The following is a 21,151-nucleotide window of genomic DNA, read 5'->3' as shown; positions in this document are numbered from 1 at the left end:
GGGTGTGAGGGGCTAGGAGAAGTGAATGTGGAAAGTTCCTCTTGATTAAAGAAAAGGGGAGAGGAGAGCTTAGCATGCGGGAAGATCATTGCGAGTGGCTGAGCAGGAGTGAAGAGTGATGGGAGTGGTGTTTGGGGAATGGATAGATTCAGGGTAAGAGGACAGGGAGTAGTGAAAGGTAGGTTGGGTGGGAACGGGGAGTATGAAAAGAGGGGCGAGTCCGTTGGTAAGAGAGGAGGGTTCGGCGTGTCAGGGGGAGTGAGCAGGGATGAAAATAGGAGGTCAAATTGAGAGCGATAGGTGTCTTTAGCTTGATTCATAATCTTACTATTGTTGTATAAGGAGATAGTGATTGATCCATTGAAACAGGAGACTTTTTTTAGAGGGCGGCCGTATGGGATTCTGGTGGAGGATGTATTGTTAAGTGAGTTGTGGAGGATGGCGAGCCAACAAGGTTGGATTGGGATCACAATTCGGCTTGGGCACGCCAAAAAAAGTGGCCCACATTCCCAAATCATTCATATTTTCCTTTCAGTTTTATATAGTGAGAACTCATCCCAAAGGCATTGAAGCAATTGCCATGAGCACCAACTACATTGCAGAAGATAACATTCAATTTTATTTTAGATAGGGACATTAAGTAATTTGTGCAGAATCACTGGATGTTGCACTAACACCAGAACTCGAACATACTTCCCCAATTACAACGTCAGCAGCTCTGAGACCATAATGCTACATCCCAGGTTTTTTTTTCGCTGAGAAAGGTGACCTCACAGCAAAGCCAATGCAAACACTCCTCCGCCAAGGCCTAAAAGACACTGGAACGGAGGTGACAACACCTGGCCCCTGGCAAGGTCACTTTTGTTACTCATCAGTTCCCAGCCTAGGGCCGACTGAGCTAGAGGCCAAAATCCAAAGCTAGGCACTTTCCAAAAACAACGTCAGATTTCAATGTAAAAATGTGATGTGTCCATGTTGCGTTTCCTGTCGCGGGCAGTAAGCCTACCCACACAAGTGAGGTACCATTTTTATCGGGAGACTTGGGGGAACACAGAATAGCAGACCAAGTGTTATTGCCCCTTGACTTTCTCTACATTTTCTCCTTCCAAATGTAAGACAGTCTGTAAAAAAGATGTCTATTTGAGAAATGCTCTGTAATTCACATGCTATTATGGGGACGCCGGAATTCAGAGATGTGCAACTAACCACTGCTTCTCAACATCTTATCTTGTGCTCATTTTGAAAATACATAGGTTTCCTTGATACCTATTTTTCACTCTTTACATTTCACCAAATGATTTTCTGTATACCATGTATACAATTAAAACCCAGTGCAAGGTGCAGCTCCTTTATTGGCTCTGGGTACGTAGAGTTCTTGATGAACCTACAAGCCCTATATATCCCCGCAACCAGAAGTGTCCAGCAGACGTAACGGTATATTGCTTTGGAAAATCTGACATCGCATGAAAAAGTTACAGAATAAAACGTGGAGAAAAATGACTGTTTTTTTCACCTAAATTTCAATCTTTTTTTATTTCAGCTGTTATTTTCTGTAGGAAAACCTTGTAGGATCTACACAAATGACCCCTTGCTGAATTCAGAATTTTGCCTACTTTTTAGACATTTTAGCTATCCGGGATCCAGCATTGGTTTCACACCCATTTCTGTCACTAACTGGAAGGAGGTTAAAAGCACAAAAATCGTGAAAATAGGGGATCTACTAGTAAAATGCCACAATTGTGTTGAAAAATGTGGTTTTCTGATTCAAGTCTGCCTGTTCCTGAAAACTGGGAAGATGGTGATTTTAGCACTGCAAACCCTTTGTTAATGCCACTTTAAGGGCAAAAAACCCAAGCTTTCTTCTGCAGCCCTTTTCCCTATTTTTTTAAACTATTTTTGTTGCTGTATTTTGGCTAATTTTTTGGTCTCCTTCAGGGGAGCCCACAAACTCTGGGTACCTCTAGAATTCCTAGGATCAGTGCTTTAAGTAGGCCGGTACTGAGTACCCGCACTTTTTTATTTTGAGAGAGTGAGTACCTGCTCTTCTCAGGAAAAACGTAGCACTTGTAAGTAGAGAATACCAGCACCTCTTAGAAACAGGCAGGTACTCTGGCACAGATTACATGGGCTTCTATTTTTTCCATTTCAAGCACTGCCTAGGATGATGGGGAAAAAGGGCGCAAATTTGGCGTGGGTACTTATGCGGACAAAAAGTTATAAGGGCCTAAGCGTGAACTGCACCAAATAGCCACGCTGCACTCTGGAAGCCTCTCTTTGATCTCCATACGCCGCTCCTTTCGCTCCTCCCCAGCAGTGGGTGGGAGGAGCCAATTTACTAGTCTGGCAGTCAGTTGTACTGTAGTGGCTTGTGGTGATCGGAATCTGTGCATTCTTGCTGTGCTATCTCTGGCTTGAAGTAGGGAGAAAGCGGACAGCCATGAATACTGCCGAGCCCATAGTGATCGTCTCTGCCGCAAGAACACCGATAGGTAAGCGAAGGCTTCTTAAGCACGGATGCGCATAGGAACATGTTCAGTAGCTAAGGCGGTAAGCACCTGTAATGTGAAGTTGGCAGTTTAAAACTCTGAAGACCTTTGTTTTTCAAGAACAGGTGTATATTTTGTTGCTTTTCTTTTGTGAACTTGAGTTGCAGTAGAAATGCCAATCCGAATATCGAAGTGATCTTATCCCCCTGTGCATTGCCCTCGGTCTTTATTTGTGTAGCTGGTGCATGGTATTCATGCAGTTTGACGGGTAGGTACCTTCTATAAGTTCACAGAGATGCCGTCGTAATCTTAATTAAATGTTTGGCAGATGTTAATTGTTTGGGGTTAAAGCTGTATTACACACAGAGCATGCAGGGCAATGCCCAGTGAAGAGTATTACACCCTAGTTCTTTTTCTACATTCGTATATAAAACAATGATAGTTTCACAGGCTTTCAAACACACAATCTCAAAATGAGAGTACGTTTTTTAAGGACCTCACTTAACCTATGCAGTGACGTGGGCTCAATAGCGTTATTTTTGACAGACACAAGAGTATACACGCGGGAGAGGGAGGAGCTACATAACTCATCTCCTCCTATGTTTTCTTTATGCCTATTGATTGTGGCAGTAGAACCACGAGACATCCTCGTCTCCCTATTCGCAAACGTGAGCTCTCCTTTTCCGGCACCAGCTGTGATTGGCTCAGTGGAATAGAACCATTTCCCGTTCCTGCCCTCCAATTGGACGTTCGTACCCAGACGCTCCAGTAGGCGGAGTTCTTTCAGGAAGCGTGAATGTTGAGAGACCGTCAGTGCAAAGAAGGGCCAGATGTATCAAAGGATTTTCCCATTCTGTGTCAATGGGAAAATGTGTTCGTACATATGGCCTTAGTAATATTCGCTCTTCTCAAGTCGCCCCGATGCTCATCGTATTGGCTCAGGGTTGAGGGAGGATATTAGACGAAATAGTTCGAAGGACAGCGTAATTTACTTGATGTCTGTTAAGACAAACCCACAACTTTTAAGTATTTCTTGAATAACAATCTAGAAGTATGCGTTAAGCTCGTTGTTTTAGCCATTTTTGGAGGGGGTGGGATATGCTCTGAAGTCCTTAAAATATTGACATCAAAGAAATGCCCGCAATAACTAAAACTTGCTGGACCTTTCTCAGGGAAAATATGTTGGAATATGTTTGACTCCGTTTTTCTCACCTTCTTTTCAGGGTAAATACTAGTTAGGGGATTTGATTCAGGCAATTTGCCTTCTTGCTGTTGTCGAAGATATGCACCCCACTAGTTACAAATTTCACTTGCCACCAACAGCGAGGAGTAAATTAGAACCCTGCAGCTGAATTTGCTTGAACAAGTGAAGACAGGCTCTACTTCACCCTGCTTCTTCGGTGACCAGAGCCGGAAACGGAAAAAAACACATAGGCGAATAAGTTGAAGTTCACGGCTGGGGCGGTATTGAGGGGGCAGCAGCACGAGGCGAAGTTATGGGCAGCAGAGTATGATAGTCAATGTGTATATATATTTTTTTAACTTTACCCCCAAAATAAATTGGGCACCAAGGACAAACGTGATGGGTTTTTAAAGTATTGGGCTCACTTGTAGGGATGAGTAGGGTAGCACCGAGGCAGGCTGATTAGTTCTTGCGCTGACAGGGCATCAGCTGAACAGGGTCGGACTGGGAAATCAGGCATTGGGCGATGGGTCGGTGCCTCAGTCACCTTTGGACCGTTTTTTAAGATCTCTGTAAACCAGCGAAATGGGGAGGATGGGGTGGCTGCATGAGCCATCCCATGAGGCCAGCATTCCGGGGAGGCGGGGGGTTGCATAAGCCTCGCAGTGAGGCCACGTAGCCCAGTGGGAAAAGGAACGGATGTAGCTTATGGTCAGAGCTGCTGACTTTTGAACTAGGTTATAGTCCAGAGGTCAGCTCAACCTCGTTATTCTGGGCAAACCATTTGATCTCTCCTAAACTAAAATCATATCACTTAAAATAAAAAATAAACTTCATATTGTGTAATCTAACTTTTGCTCATGTATATTGCTCCAGTGCCTTTGTTCACACTTTATAAAACTACAAAAAAAATATTAAAAAATAACTGGGCAGATTCCAGTGAGATTAACCAGATGGTGATCCATGAAAGGGAGGTTCAAGGAAGGTGGGCAAAAGATTTTTGGGCGTGTAGGAAGGTAGCCTCTTTCTAGCCTTGTTACCCCCACGTTTGGCCTGTTTGTGAGTATATGTCAGGGTGTTTTCACTGCCTCACTGGGATCCTGCTAGCCAGGACCCTAGTGCTCATAAGTTTGTGGCCTATATGTGTTCCCTGTGTGGTGCCTAACTGTGTCACTGAGGCTCTGCTAACCAGAACCTCAGTGTTTATGCTCTCTCTGCTTTTCTAAATTTGTCACTGCAGGCTAGTGACTAAATTTACCAATTCTCATTGGCACACTGGTATACCCATATAATTCCCTTGTATATGGTACTTAGGTACCCAGGGTATTGGGGTTCCAGGAGATCCCTATGGGCTGCAGCATTTCTTTTGCCACCCATAGGGAGCTCAGGCAGTTCTTACACAGGCCTGCCACTGCAGCCTGAGTGAAATGACGTCCACGTTATTTCACAGCCATTTTTCACTACACATAAGTAACTTATAAGTCACCTATATGTCTAACCCTCAGTTGGAGAATGTTGGGTGCCAAGTTACTTAGTGTGTGGGCACCCTGGCACTAGCCAAGGTGCCCCCACATCGTTCAGGGCAAATTCCCCGGACTTTGTGAGTGCGGGGACACCATTACACGCGTGCACTCTACATAGGTCACTACCTATGTATAGCGTCACAATGGTAATTCCGAACCTGGCCATATAACATGTCTAAGATCATGGAATTGTCACCCAGATACCATTCTGCCAAACTGCCTTTCTGGGGTTTCCACTGCAGCTGCTGCCAACACCGCAGACAGGATTCTGCCCTCCTGGGGTCCAGGCAGCCCTGGGCCAGGACGGCAGAACAAATAATTTCCTCTGAGAGAGGGTGTTACGCCCTCTCCCTTTAGAAATAGGTGTAAAGGGCTGGGGAGGAGTAGCCTCTGGAAATGCTTTGATGGGCACAGGTGCCCATCTCTGCATAAGCCAGTCTACACCGGTTCAGGGATCCCCCAGCCCTGCTCTGGCGCAAAACTGGACAAAGGAAAGGGGAGTGACCAGTACCTCCCAGGGGAGGTGCCCAGAGCTCCTCCAGTGTGTTCCATACCTCTGCCATCTTGGAAACTGAGGTTTTGGGGGCACACTGGACTTCTCTGAGTGGCCAGTGCCAGCCGGTGACGTCAGAGACCCCCTCTGATAGGCTCTTACCTTTCTTGGTAGCCAAACCTCCTTTTCTGGCTATTTAGGGTCTCTCCTCTGGGGAATTCTTCAGATAAAGAATGCAAGAGCTCACCAGAGTTCCTCTGCACTTCCCTCTTCGACTTCTGCCAAGGATCGACCGCTGACTGCTCCAGGATGCCTGCAAAACCGCAACAAAGTGGCAAGACGACTACCAGCAACATTGTAGCTCCTCATCCTGCCGGCTTTTTTTTCAACTGTTTCCTGGTGGTGCATGCTCTGGGGTCATCTGCCTTCACTCTGCACTGGAAGCCAAGAAGAAATCTCCAGTGGGTTGACGGAATCTTCCCCCTGCTAACTCAGGCACCAAAAGACTGCATCACCGGTCCTCTGGGTCCCCTCTCATCCTGACGAGCATGGTCCCTGGAACACAGGAACTCTATCCAAGTGACTCCCACAGTCCAGTGATCCTTCAGTCCAAGTTTGGTGGAGGTAAGTCCTTGCCTCCCCACGCTAGACTGCAAACCTGTGTACTGCGTGATTTGCAGCTGCTCCGGCTCCTGTGCACTCTTCCAGGATTTCCTTCGTGCACAGTCTAGCCTGGGTCCCCAGCACTCTGTCCTGCAGTGCTCAACCCTCAGAGTTGGCGTCCGGCGTCGTGGGACCCTCCTTTGTGACTCTGAGCCAGCTCCCATTCACGAATCTTCCAAGTGCATGTTCAGGTACTTCTGCGGGTGCTGTCTGCTTCTGTGGGGGCTTTCTGAGTTGCTGAGAGCCCCCTCTGTCTCCTCCTCCAAGGGGCGATCTCCTGGTCCCCAGCAGCACCCAAAAACCTCTACCGCGACCCTTGCAGCTAGCAAGGCTTGTTTGCGGTATTTCTGCATGGGAACACTTCTGCAACCTTCATCGCGACATGGGACATCTTCCATCCAAAGGAGAAGTTCCTAGTCCTCTTCGTTAGTGCAGAACTCCAAGCTTCTTCCCCCTGGAGGCAGCTTCCTTGCACCTTCATCTGGGGTTTTCTGGGCACGTGCCCCCCCCCCCCATGTGCAGGATCCAGTCTAGATAGTGTCAGAGTGACGGCGACTGGTGTTCATTAGATGTGGGCGAGCCACTGAATGTCTGGCTCTGGCTCACTTTGAGGTCCTATTGAAAGTTGAGCCCATAACGAGCCAGCTGTCTTTTGACTTCTGCCTGTCTCCCTCCTTATACCTGGGATCTGGCATTCTGGTCAAAACTGCTGACTTTGGAACCAGGTTAGAGTCTTGGCTTTGGTTCAGTATCCTGTGATTCTGGGCAAATCACATATTCTCCCATTGCTTATAAACAATGCATGTGACATTGTGTAATTTAACTCGTGTTCCTGTAAAATGCTCAGCCATGGGGTCAAGTTTGTGCTGTATTTGAAAACTGCAGGAAAATTAAGAGGTGAAAACAAAGTCTTAACGTAAGGAAAGACAGATACTCGATACACCTTTCCTGCTGATTTGCAGAAAGTGAAACCAGAAACCCAGGATAAATCACAGCTTACTTACTTTAAATTGTTTGATCTTAGGCAAATATTTTTTTCCACCAAAACTCTTTGTACTTAATTATAGCATATGAAAGCTTTTTCAAATATGTGAGTTCAGTCTACCAAATATAAAATCCTATCACTTGTAGTAAGTACTCCTCAGTGGAGTCCAATAATGTGCCTTAATAATATCAGAGCTTTCACATGTCAAAGAAATACACATTTCTGTATTTTGAAGACTTTATCATATTTTACTCGATGTTGTATAATTTACATAGCAAATGATTTTAGGTTTCATGCATTAGCTGTAAGACCAGAGCCAGACCTTTTGGCTCGGTTCTTGCAGGGATCTCCACAATAACTTGTTGGCTTGCTCATATTTGGTGCTCATCTGCCTTTGAGGGTCTCCAAGGAGTACAAATCCCTGCTCAAAAGTTTGGCTTCCTTTGGCCTAGGAGTAGGTGGAATCTAAGCCTTTCAAAGAGTGTGTAGTTTCTTTGTAGTTTGCCAGTGTTAATTAATCTTCCACTTCTTTCTTCTTTCATGGAGTGTATTTATTCAGCAGTAGTCCGTATTCTTGCCTTTAAGAGGTGCATGGCAACTGCTCATGTCACCAATTCCATTCTTGTTTGCAAACCTTTTACCAATCTACACCACCTTCTCCTGGGCCATGTTGCATATGGATTATGGACCGTCTCTAATTACCCAATTTTTCTGGTGTACACACACTGAGCATCCTACTGCCCTTATGGCCAAACTGGTGCTTTCTAGCTACCTATATGTTTTTATTGCAATTACAATTTGCACAACTGTTACATACCCTCACCCATCACACCACCTGATGCCGTAGCCCATAAAACGATAACCGCACCTTGTCATCACACACAACAGCAAAACACTTCCCATACCAGCAAAAGACAAAAACACCCCTTTCCAATCAGACAACCTACATGGTGCAGCTTGCTGTCTGTATAGGTAAGCACTTCATGACTCCACATGGGGGTAGTAAACACTATACACATGTTACAGCACAATACAGTGGTTCTTAAGACTGCCAAGACATTGGCTTCATCCAAAGGTCACATGGTAACTAACAACATATTTATAAAAGGAAACCATAATGAAAATTTGTTAAAGCCCCTGTACTGAAATGAAGACCTAAGCATCCAAAGTTGTTTACTAACTTCAGCGACCTGTTGTCACTCAAGGAATACCTGGATGTATATGGACATCTGAAATGGATTGGTTAATGGGAGGCTGTTGAGTATCTTTTTTTTGTGTGAGTATATATTTATATATTGCCAGTTCTTCTTGTTATTGCCACAGACTGTAATTCGTGTCAATTTGTATTTTGTTAGTAGGTTTATTTATTTTTTATATCTTTTTATTCAGGTTTAAGATAGTTTCGATCAGCATACAAATTCAGCAGCAAAACTAGTCAGGGACTCGGCCCCGAGTACATTCAGCATAAACCAAACAGGCATTATCCCAAATGTGCATAAATCAGTTAGCAACAAGTTTGGCTTGTACGGCAGTCAAAGAAATGTGCAGATACTGGGTGACCTACATGTATTTGCAGCCAACAGGATATTTAGTAATGCAAAATGGCAGGCAGAACAATAGTGATAGATCATTCATATCTTTGCAATAAGGGAGAAAAGATTCAGTGTTTAAAGAGCAAAATATTCCGTTAACAACAACAACAACTGGAGGCCATACTTGCAATTCCCCTCCCCCACATTCTGGCTTGCCCCGTCCAGCAGAACACACAGTTCTTTTTACAAAGTCCTGGAACTCTGCATTCAGAAGGAAAACTGACTTGACCTCTGTCTGTGAACATAGAGCAAATGTGACATAAGAACAAGGTTTAAAAGCATCTTTAATTGCCCCTACACTTTCTGATTGAACAGTACACCTTTTCATTGTTAACTCACCGGAAGGGGCGAGTAAGTCCTAAAAATAGCTCGACCTGATTAGTTGTGACTCGCCATAGCTAGTGGTGGAGCAGATTTTTCAAGCCCTGATTATGATACACTGTTCCAAGAATCCTTATCAGTATTCAGGAAATTGGATTTGGAGAGTATAGGAAGATGTAACCTAATAAAAATTGTACCACATTTTCTTTATCTATTTCGACCTATGACATTGTTCCTCTCAAAAGTACATTTGAATAAGATTGAAGCCAGCTGGCAGCAATTCATAAGACGCTGGTAAAAAACTTATAGAGCTATTCATTATCTGCAGCTTTCCCAGGATATGGATGGTATTGCACTCCTATCGATTTGGCTTTATTTTTTATCTTCGTTGTTATACCTCCCGGAAGTAATGGGTTTACACGAGTAGTGACTGTTGCATCTTTACTTGAACTATATTCTATCTCTGCATGTGCACCAACCCTGGCAAAGCATTATCAACACTATGTATTTCATACGAACTATATTCAAAACTGTTGTCTTTGATCAAGTCTGGTTGCGTGTTCATACCTGCTGTAAATTTTTCAGTTTTATTTGTCTTACGGTTTTAGAGGGTAACCCCAGTTCTCAACCGATTATTCATGATGGTTTCACTCAGCTCTGGTGGCCCGTGGGTGTGGAGAGTCTCGTCCAGATGCTCCTCTCATTTGAGGAGCTCCAGAGGACTTTCGGTGTACATAGGCTGGTGTTTTCTGCTATCTTCAGCTCAGAGACTATTTTATTTGCCTCTCTGCTAGTAAGTTCTCCACGGAGCAGGACAAGTTCTTGCATTAGGCCGGAGGGCCTAAATGGGGTGGCCTTGGTACCTCTTATCAGATTATTTTAATAATAAGCTGCATGGGAATTATTTTGATCAATTGGCGACTAAGTGGTTGTAAAAAAACTGTGTTTTGCGTGTCTTTGGAAGCCATTCGGCTTTGTAATCGGTTGGCTTAGAAGTCTCTCAGTGTATGTGGTTTGAAGACTGATTAATTCTAAATTATCTGTGAGCTGTGTTATATACCATATTGCTAATTTAAAATGGGCTGTAGGGAGACCTCTAACTATGGTGCAAGGGTTCAGATGCTGATACCACACGTCTTTGCTACTTGTCCTGTTCTGTCATCATTTGGGGCAACGTTTGCCAATAAATTAAACAACTTGCTGCAGGTAGATGTTAATTGGGACCTGGAGTTGATTATTCTGGGCCACTCTTATAATACAGCTTCCAAACTTGGCGGGTATCTACTTTTTGTGTCATTGCGATCGTAAGGCTGGGCATTACTAGGGCTTGGCTTCAAAGTGAACTGCTGGATCATAAAGCTTGTTGTTGGCAGTACTTTATCTTTGCTTGTGAACTGGAGTTTACAGTTATTCAAAACCACCCAAGCGGATGTAAATTGTGTCAGCTGTAACCACCAGTTAGGGAACTGCTTTCTTTTGTCCTGCTTGGCTACCTACGTGCAATTTTATGAATTTCATACTTGTGTTTTAGCTTTCCCTTTTGGTTGGACCATTCATGTTTGTACAAGTCGCATGACAAAATAAGTTTTAAGGCACATGTAATCTTGTCTATTTATTTATACATGGATTTGTACACGTAATTATTTTTGTCATTTTTATTATCTTTTGGTACTTCACAATAAATTGAAAAAAAACATTGTTTAAACTGCATGTCAGTGCACAACCTGACATCGCTGGAGTGTATAGAACATTCAGCTGGTTGAATTAGCTTATTGTTCGCACTAATATACCAGCTTTTCTTACAGTTTGCCCTGTATGCGAGGAGAGCATTTCTAACTCCATGCCTAACTGGAGATGGCATGTCCTTGAAGATTAGTGCAATGTTTGAAACTTAAAATGTTCTCAATTTACCCGAAAACGTAAATAAAACTCACTTTGGGTGCTCCTTTGAATAGTTTATTTTTGCCTCACTAACACACTCTCAGCAACCACTTCTCTGCACCTAGCCCCTTTTTCTATTTTCTGCAAAGTAGGCTGGAGAGATGGGGCCTGCTCTGGGATCTAACACAATCATATTTTTCCCTGATACATTCAACACAATGTTGAATCGTCCTTTCTATCTACGTATTCTTTCCCTCTTGACCTTCCTTTGTACTCCATCTCTGCCCCAAAGTACCCTACAGGTTCAATTTTGTGACAGTTAATACCCTCCTTCACGCACATCAGCCATCTATAATTTCCTATAACTCTGCAACTTATTAACCAAATGCAGGAATCCACCCTTTATTTCACCGCTTTGCCATCAACATGGGTAAGGCACTTAGTAAGGCCCTTACATTTCCCCATCTCTGCGCTTACATAAAAAAACAACTTTAGTATTATATGATTGTCCTCTGCACTTCCATCTGCTATGTGGTTTATCTTATTACCACTTTTCTGTAAAGCAGTTCCGCATGATTCGGCACAAGTCCCCCGAGAGAAAGGATTTGTCATTATGCGTAATGGGATCAACAATGTGTCTGGGTGTTTTTTTTTTTTTTTTTTTTTTTTTGTAAGTTTAAACACCTTCTGAGTAAAGGATTTCTGCATTCTGTATTTTGTCAAAGGAGAATAACTTATTTGCCTTATGTAAATCGTTTGTGTATTCCTTATTTTATCTTGTAAAGAGAGAGGTGCCCCCGACCCCCATGACTTTTTTGCTTCACCACTGAGCTTTCACTTTTATCGAACCTAGCCGCCTCCCAAACCGTTTGTTCATGTTCCGCAATTTGCCTTGCTCTGTAACTCCAGAATAAATTTGTCTCAACCGGTTGACAATACTCAATTTTAATGATTCGCTGTATCTGAAGTGTGATGCAAGCCATGACAGACGGCCTTCGGGTGTTTTTGAAGCTTATCTGGTGTCAGATTCTTACTGTTTCTGTAGTGTGTTGATTTGTTAATGTGCTCTTGGTATGGTATGGTCCAAAGAGTATAGTGTTGTAGTCGGACTGTTATAGCAATTTTGTGAATTTTTTAACCTGGGTTTGAATTGATGATCACCAATCCTATTTGGCTATTTGGGGGGAAGTAATTCCCACCAACAAAATCTAAGTCCTTGGAAAATGTGGCTACTGGATGCTTTAAGTAGAGGTAAACTGAAGGTGATTTGCTGATTGGCCGGAAAGACCTCTAGCTAGAATTGACAGTCAATAAATCAGGCTTTGTACAGTACCTACAGACAGAGAAACAAACCATACAGGAATGCAAGAAGTTAGAGCAAGACTGTTACATGCTTGTGTGCACCCAGAGACAATCACACACCAATTCACTCATGCCAAGTGTCATTTGTAAAGTTAAAGCTTGAAAATCAAGAATTCAAATGTAGGTCCTTCGTATACGATGTTCCGCCGAGTGATGGAGAAGGTCAGTGGTTCTCAAACGTTTTAGAACGACGACCCACCTTTTAGAGCAACAAACATTCGCAACACGCTACTTTTAATGGACATGGGTAGGAGCACTTTTTTTAATGTAACTAAAGCATTGTGTGGTAGCACATTGTTATTTACCTACATCCCACGTTTCATTGAAATATCCACTTATTGTGCAGAGACTTGCTGTTTTACTGATAAAACTAGATAGCAGTCAAATGATAAAGCAAGGAGATCGTTTATCTGTGATTATTTCTTATTTTTGCATTACAAAGTAAAGTTCCTTGATATGTTTGTTCTTACTAAAGTCTCTTCAGATTTACAAAAAATGTGCTTCATGTTTGCTTTCCTAACTGCTGAATGCATACAGTTCATTTACAGGTATTTACATTTTGTTGTGTGTTGCAAAAAAAAAATCATCATTTTCTTTCGTGCTCCTGGTACTCCCACCAAGATCGTCACATAATTCACTTTAAAATATCCTCTCACTTTACTGTCAGAGAAAGAAAAGTAAACACCAATTCCATGATTAAAAAAATAAGCTTATCACAGCCTGACATTTGACCTCTGCCTTTGAAGCACAGCAGATATGACAAGATAAACATAGATTGTAGTAACATCCCAAAAAACATATGATCAACAGCATTAAACTTGGGGCTGAACACTCATTAGAATAAGGTCCTCACAACGAGTTGAACATCTAATGGATGCAATAATTAGCACATCCTTTAAAAAAAACTAGCACCTCGAAGTTTTAGGATAATACAATGCAGAGTTTGGTGCTTATCCCACTAACATCCACATGTTCCGGTAAACGCTTGGTATGTTTTTAACTCCTAATTCCAATAGATGCTGTCAAATCAGTAGTTACTGCAAGTAATAGAGATGATCTGCCTCCTCGTAATGAGGGCCCATATATTATTTCTTCTTTAGTGGGTTAAAATTACTTGCAGTCATGATGTGCACTCTAAATATGTCTCCTCACAAATTGTATGTATTCAATGCACATTTTTATGTGTGTTTTTGTTGAATGCATCATTTATAATGCACACAGATATATGTGCAGATAACGTGCCTCATACGTATTGTAAGGTTCTTAGAGAATTCATGTGGGTATTTCTGATTTGCAATGTAGTGGAAAGTATTCTCAATATAACCTTATTAATTTGAAAGAAAATGGGCTTGAATTATCTAAGGCTCGGCACACAGCCTCCTGAGTCTCCTAATCCACCTGCCCCCTCCACCATCTTCCAAGAGAAAGCATTACAAGGAAATAATTTAGCAGCTTTGAATCCAAGCAGTTGTAGGTTAAATGTTTAAAAAAGTTTTATAAAAAATGTAGTTTGTGTAAAACGTTGTTTGTGTGTTTGCTCAAGGTTCCTTCAATGGCGTCTTCTCTGCTGTACCTGTCCATGAGCTAGCGTCTGTTGTCATCAAAGAGGTTCTGAAGAGAGCAAATGTTACTCCGGAGGAAGTGTCTGAAGTTGTCATGGGACATGTATTGACTGCAGGTAACTTGTTAATTAGTGTTTCTGTTATTTTAAATATCTCTATTTAACGTTTTACCAGTATTAACAAATTTCAAAATATCAGATTGATCACGAATATTTAGTTGAGTTCACCATGTGTTTAGACAGAAGGAGAAGGTAGACAGTAGCTGTGACTTAAAAAATGGCCATATGCTAAATACAGAAAAAGAATGAGCAAGCCTTCCTTATAAATAACTGGGAAGTCTGGTTGACTGGCCCATACCGGAAGTAAAGACCACCCGAGAAAGGAACAATAGAAGTATGTCTTTAATCAGAGGTCATAAAAGGAGTCTATATGTTGAAAGCATGACAGCATACCTCTAAAACTCACTGTCAGTTTTCTAAAGGGACTAAACCCCAAACATTAGGCCACCATAGCCCATGAAGGAAGGTTTGCTGGTCGTCAGTTATTTGGATACTTCTATTTGTGGTGTAAAATAGACGGTGAGGGATCCGTTTGCTAACTAGCATTGTGAACAGATACGCAGCCCCCTCAACATTGCAAGGCAATAAATTCAGCGAGTTGGACGGTAAGTGCATATTAGTAATAATTTTGATGGGAGACAGAACCTCTTTCCAAAGTATTTTAATGCAGTCCAATTCAATCTCACATGGTAGATATTGCCAGTATAAGTGCACCCTCTCCAGCTTCTGGCCAGGCAGCTAACATTGCCCTTACCTTTACTGGTGTTAAGCACTATCCTAAGATCACAGTATTGATGTTTTCTTTGAGCGAAGTGCAAATGGAATATGTAGTTTCCCTCTGTCAGAAGGAAATTCAGGATGTCTCGGGAATGTTCGCTTGCAGCTCCTCAGACTAACATTTCACATGTGTTATCTAAAAGCCAGTCCCGCCTTAAGCATCCTTTACAAGTGAGAAACTGCTTATGTTGCGTCACCCTCCAAGAAGATATCTCTTATCTCTGTGGTATCCCTACTTGCGCAAAGCTTCAGCCCATTTTGCAATGCACAGCGTTTGTTAATCTAAAGAAACCTCTCATTTCCAGCTGATATTCAGATGTGCACTTTTATAAACTTTTGAAATCGCCATTGCCATAAAAGGCAGGCAGGGTGATGGAGGAAACCTTATTCCGTCTTTGGAATGCTCTGCCTTTTACATCTGGTTCAAAGTTGGTGTTTCCCCACAAGTAGCGTCAAGGGAGATAGGACATATGTGATGTTATACACCCTCTCTGCTGGACAAATGCTGGAATTGAAACCCTCTACTCGTTACTCCGGCTGTAGAGGGGAAACACATTGACATTTGTGTTCTATAAATAATCATCGTTCCTGCTAAGTACTGATCATTTTGGCGTCAATGCTGCCTGGCTGTTGGTACACATGAAAAGGCCCACCTGTGTTTGATGTTGTAATATTTATTTTAGGTATATATACACTGTTAGTCAGTTTCAGTGCTCCTCTCTGCCTCTGTGGTCTGCATGTGCTCTACACCCCGTGGGGCCTGCCTCATTTTGATACAATCTACTTGTTGGAGAAGCCTGGCCCAGACGAATGAGGTGATATATTTTAAAAAAAAAGTAAAATGTAGACTTGATCAGGTGTCCTCAGTCTTTTGTTGCGTCTGCCAGCCAGTTTAGTGAATTTCAGTAAGGGGCCTGTGGTGTGGTAGTTTTCTCCCACCCTTCTCCAGTCTCCAACTTCCTCTGTTTCAGGCAGATGGATTCTGGATATGTGTCTGACCTCAAGGAGTTGGCACAGTGTCCCTTGCCTGCTCTTTTCACATTTGAAAGTGCCCCCTCTTCAAACAATCTTCCTGTGTGTACTCACTGCTTACAACGTGCAGTCTTCAAGATGTGCACCACGTTATCACTACTCAACCCCACGTGTTTGTGGAGGGGTTACAGTATGGGGGAGTTGCTGCGCAGTAATGCACGAAATATAGCAGCAAGAATCCTTTTTTTTTTTTTTAAAAAGAAGTTCTGTATTGGAATTTTAAACAAGCATTTGCAATGCAATGGGTCTCGCGTTTGCTCGTGTTAGAGCTAACGGCTTTGTAAACTCCTAACCTGACTTTTCTTGCGACATAAACCATGTACGTAACTGGAAAAAGTGCAATTAACTGTGGAAGATGGTCAATATTATTGCAAAGCGCTCGACTTCTGCCAAGCGAGATCGCGTTGCGAAAATAGAGAAAAAGTAGTCCACAAACCGAATGGAAAACAGCGAGCCTCGCATGTTTTCTGTACTTGGTCGATGCTCTAGAGGAGGGCTAACCGCCGGAAAAGGCATGACGTATGCATGCTTTCCACTAATGAAATCAAGCAGATTCTAACAGGCAGGCCCACGAACCAATGAAAGACAGTGACGTCACGTTGACGGGGCTCCAGAGCCCTTATTAATCCCTAAAGCGTCTCGATAGCGAAACGCATGCGCAAGCGCATGCGACGCAGGCTCGACTCTACAAAGCAGCATAGTATATGTTCAATATAAGACATAGGAAATCAGAACTGGTGTATTCACGTGTTACTGCGCTAATAGAATACAACAATACAAGCAACTGGAGCAAAGTTCAAGCCTCGCTATCCAGAAAGAAAAGAGCCTAGACTGAGAGGAGCTAGTGACTAGTACCAATTTGTAAGAGTTTTAAATAATAGAGCTTGAGCCTGTCTTTCTCGATAAACCGGTCACACGGGGGAAGCAAAGAGCAGCAGTCATCTGAACCTCATATTTCACCATCCATATAGAACTGTGCTTCAGTTCCAAGGCCACTTTGGGCGCCCAGTAGATCCACTGCAACTCCACGTGCTAAAGGGGAGGGTGCCCTCTGCTTGCATTTTCGACTAATCAGGAAAAGCACGATCGCTAGGATGTATTGGAAACCAGTGTGAGACGATACCTAGGGGCCTGAAGCTCAGCAAGGACATGTCACTTGGATCCTTGTCATAGCCACCCTCCTTGCTTTTTTGATTCATTGCAACACAGTCCATTATTTTACCAGCTTTTTATCATGTTTTATCATAAAGCTCATTTTTGACGAAATAATTTCAATAAATGAGAGGAATACATATTATTAACCCTAAAACCTATATATTCTGTCCTATTCTGGTGAGTTATCCCAGTGGAGATGGCTCTCCCTTCTTTGATTATACTACTACTAAAGGGAAAGTTATTTACTCCAGTATTAGTCATTTTGAGCTATTGAGTGAAATCATCATAACGGTAAATTGTGGTAATATGGTCACGTCAAATTTCAAACTTTGTTTTGAAACTAAATGTTTTGTAATCAGTTTGCTTAACTCTTCATGTAGTGTACGACCGCATGCAAGTTGTTGTTTATAGGCAGATAAAGCCCAACAATTAACTACTCGAGTTACAAACAAAAATACTTAGGAATTTACTGGTTTTTCAGCTGGGCCTAAGGGTATCACTTAACTTAAGACCCATAGTATTAAGTATTTGTAATTGTATAGGGACTCAGTTCATACTGGTAATGCCGTACAAATATGCTTTCCCCAACATATTTTTTTACGGGAGATTGTGTTCTTACATTGCCTGTAGTGAGCCATGCTAACTGTGGGGCATGGTACAAGGTAATGTCAGTATCACGGTGTTAGTGACCTACGTTTAAATTGTCAGAATGGCAGTTCTGACTCTTTCAACATAAGCACCAACAAAGTGTGAGCTATGAGTAAGCAGTGAGAGGCAGCCAAGGAGACCAGAAAATGGAGAGGTAAGACAGAAAACCGTGGAGCATGGAAAAGTGGTGCCCGGGTTGGGAAATTATAAAGGGGTCATAAATGCGAAATCTCTTCCTCTAATACTCGTGGATCTGGTGCAGCCTGGTAATCTCGTCCGTTCCGGAAGTACGCTTTGAAGATATTTGCCTCAGTTCCGGCTGACGTGCTGCATTTGCATGCCACCCTGGTGCAGGCCCTGTGGAATGTTAAAAGAATCTTTCAAGAATAGTTCGAGGCTGCCACGGGTTTAAAGCTTTTAAGGTTTAGGAGAAACAAGTAAAGCAAACATTTGTAGTTTTTTACTGATGTTGGAAACCTAAACATTATGTCAACTATTTTGCAGCAGCAGAGTTGATATTTTTACTTTTTAAAATGGTTGGCAGGGAGTGTTTAAAGGTCATTAACCAACAGAGGAAGAGTGATTAACCAGTGGTGCAATACCTAGGAAATTATTGACTGTAAGGACACTGCTCTAGAGAACTTTTATCTTAATCGATGTTCCTGTTTTTCTACCCTCTGATATAGACTTTGTACAGGTAACATGTTCAAAGGGCATGAACTCGATCACCTTGGAGTGAAGAATTACTATATTTGCACATGTCCCTTCAGGTCACTGGGCATTTATCCATCCTCCAAAAAGATTCTTTTACCGTGTCCAGACGTATGGAGAAAGCAACTGTACGTTAATAGACCCTGGGCTTATATAAAACTAGAACGATAGAATGTAAAAAACACCAATAACTACAGAATACCTACACGTTTACTAGTGAAAGTTGGCTAAATTAGTACACATCCAGAAATTATCAAACTAACTAGAACCTATTTCTAAGAAACTAGTTAAAACATTTTTCTGACTTTAATCAGACTTACCTAAGCACAGCCAATCAAAGCCTGTATCTGCTCTGTAGGAGGGAGTGTTGTCCAGAACCCCCCCCCCACCTTAGAGTGTAGATAAGGGATGTAGCCATGACAAGCTCATAGACACCCATTAACAGCCCCTCCCCTATGGAGGCCAAGGCACAGTTACATTGTGTTCTGCTGGAGAAGGCTAAGGGCACATGGGCACAGGTAGAGAAGTTCATCTGGTTCACTGGGACTCAGGAAGGTGATGATCATCATTGCCCTTCTCTTCCCACCCCCCACCACTAGAAATCCTCAGCTGTAGAGTGGATTCCAAGGCAGCAACCCCTCTGTACATCATGGAGGGCAAGAGAGTTCTGATTGCCCATCTTCAGTCATTCTTTCACTTTTCAGCTCGTTGGAAGGTTGGAGATCTGACCCAGAGTGAATACCAAAGTCACAGAGCGCACATATCCAAACTGGAGGACAAATCTTCCTTGGGAGAAATGTGACTGGTCTAGCATACAGGTCACTACAATAATGGCAGTGTGCTTTCATGGTGATATTGCTCATGAGTTTGCCAGAGCTGGGTCCCCTAAAAGCACATGCGTTCAAAAGTTATTAAGTAGGGCTTTCTTGGACTGTCTTCTTGTTCTAAGGCTTTGGAGAATTAAGCAGTGCTGTGTTAGGCTTGTTAAAGCTGCAGTGCAATCCTGGATTCTGCTAGATCGCTGATTGTTCTCCTTGGAATGGATGTAAATAACTCCATGTTTCAGTCTTTGCTTCTTATATTTCTTATCACAGTTTCACAGTTGTTTCAAGGGAAAATGGAGGTGAGGTAACAAGGGTGAGGGATGCATATCCAGGGTAGGAATGGAGCGACTTTATTAACACACTTATACATTTGAATTCAGTACAAGTGGTGAAACATTGACCAGACGACACCCATAATTTTTATGTGTCCAGTCATCAAACCGTTTCTAATACAGCGCAAGAGCATTGCGTTGAACAATATTTTCCCAGGGAAAAAAAAAAAAATGTAAATCAATCAACAGACTTGTAGAGCGTGACTAGCCACCCGGTAGGGTCTCAAGGTGCTGGGGGAGGGGCAGCAAGTAAACAGTTGTCGATCAGTGGGGATCAGTCGAAGAGACATGTTTTGCAGTCTTTTCTGAATTGCAATAGAGTGGGAGATCTTCTGAGGTGGATGGGAAGGGAGTTCCAGGTCTTGGTGACATGGTGTGAGAAGGATCTTCCTCCAGCTGTGGTCTTCTGGATGCGTGGGATGGCGGCGGAGCGGAGCTGTCTGGTGGGCATCCAGAAGTAGAGTCTGCAGTTGAGGTATTCTGGTCCGGCATTGTGAAGGGCTTTGAGGACGTGCGTGAGAAGCTTGAATGTTATTCTCTTGTCTACTGGGAGCCATTGCAGGTCTCTCAGTAGGGTGGAGGTGTGTCTGTGTCTGGGGGTGTTCTTGATGAGACAGGCAGAGGCGTTCTGGATTCATTGCAGTCTTTGCCGTACTTTGGTGTTGGTTCCAGCTTAGAGTGCGTTGCCGTAGTCTAGGCGGCTGCTGACGAGGGCCTCGGTGATTGTTCTTCTGGATTCGGTTAGGATCCATTTGAACATCTTCCGGAGCATGCGCATGGTGCTGAAACAGGCAGAGGAGACTGCACTGACTTGACGGTTCATTGAGAGTGCTGAGTCCAGGATGAAGCTGAGGTTGCGGGCATGGTCGGTAGGGGCCGGAGAGCTTCCGAGGGCAGTGGGCCACCATGAGTCGTCGCAGGCGGAGGGGTTGTTGCCGATAACAAGGACTTCTGTTTTGTTGGGATTTAACTTGTGGCAGCTCTCCTTCATCCAAGCGGCGCGGCGACTGCCTTCATTCCGTTGTGGAGGTTGGCTTTGGCTGTGTGCGGGTCATTGGTGAGGGAGATGATTAGCTGTGTGTCTTCGGCATATGAAACGAAGTTGAGCGTGTGGTAAATGGGTTAAACTACACAAGCTAGTACTTACATAGGCCAATAAAACCATTCTTCCATTGATTTTGTAATTTGGCAATTTTATTGCAAGTAAAATGCAAAACCGTGACCAGCATATGTTGCACTTTGTGGCAGACATATTAAACACTTATTTTATGGCGAATCAAACCTGTGACTATACAGCATACTGATTTCTTGAGCAGGTGGGTTAATTACCAGAGTTAAAGTAAGTCAATTAATCCCTGGAACTTGCTGAGTATTCAAAGATCTGTGCAACTGGTGCCTTAACCCAGTAAGCATTTTATTTTAAAATGCATTCTGTTTGTGACCAATTGAGTAAACCAGGAAAGATTTACCATCACGATTGTCCTTGGTGCCAAATTTATTTTGGGGGGTAAGGTTTTTTTAAAAAAACCATAGACATATACATTAACTGTCATACTTTGCAC

The 21,151-nt window shown here is 42.9% G+C and overlaps 1 protein-coding gene across 1 annotated transcript in view; it reads left to right on the top strand.

Annotated features, from left to right (window-relative positions):
• The first annotated feature begins 2,315 nt into the window (after window positions 1-2,315).
• ACAT2 (acetyl-CoA acetyltransferase 2) overlaps window positions 2,316-21,151 on the top strand; it is a 177,296-nt gene continuing 158,460 nt past the window's right edge. The window contains exons 1-2 of the mRNA XM_069235140.1: window positions 2,316-2,489; window positions 14,033-14,167. Coding sequence (XP_069091241.1) covers window positions 2,438-2,489; window positions 14,033-14,167 — 187 coding nt within the window. The 5' untranslated portion in view covers window positions 2,316-2,437. The remainder of the gene's footprint in view (window positions 2,490-14,032; window positions 14,168-21,151) is intronic.

This window comes from Pleurodeles waltl, chromosome 5 (assembly GCF_031143425.1).
Source record: "Pleurodeles waltl isolate 20211129_DDA chromosome 5, aPleWal1.hap1.20221129, whole genome shotgun sequence".
NCBI lineage: Eukaryota > Metazoa > Chordata > Amphibia > Caudata > Salamandridae > Pleurodeles > Pleurodeles waltl.
The sequence above is the reverse complement of the archived record's forward strand: the minus strand, read 5'-3'. Positions and strand labels throughout refer to the sequence as shown.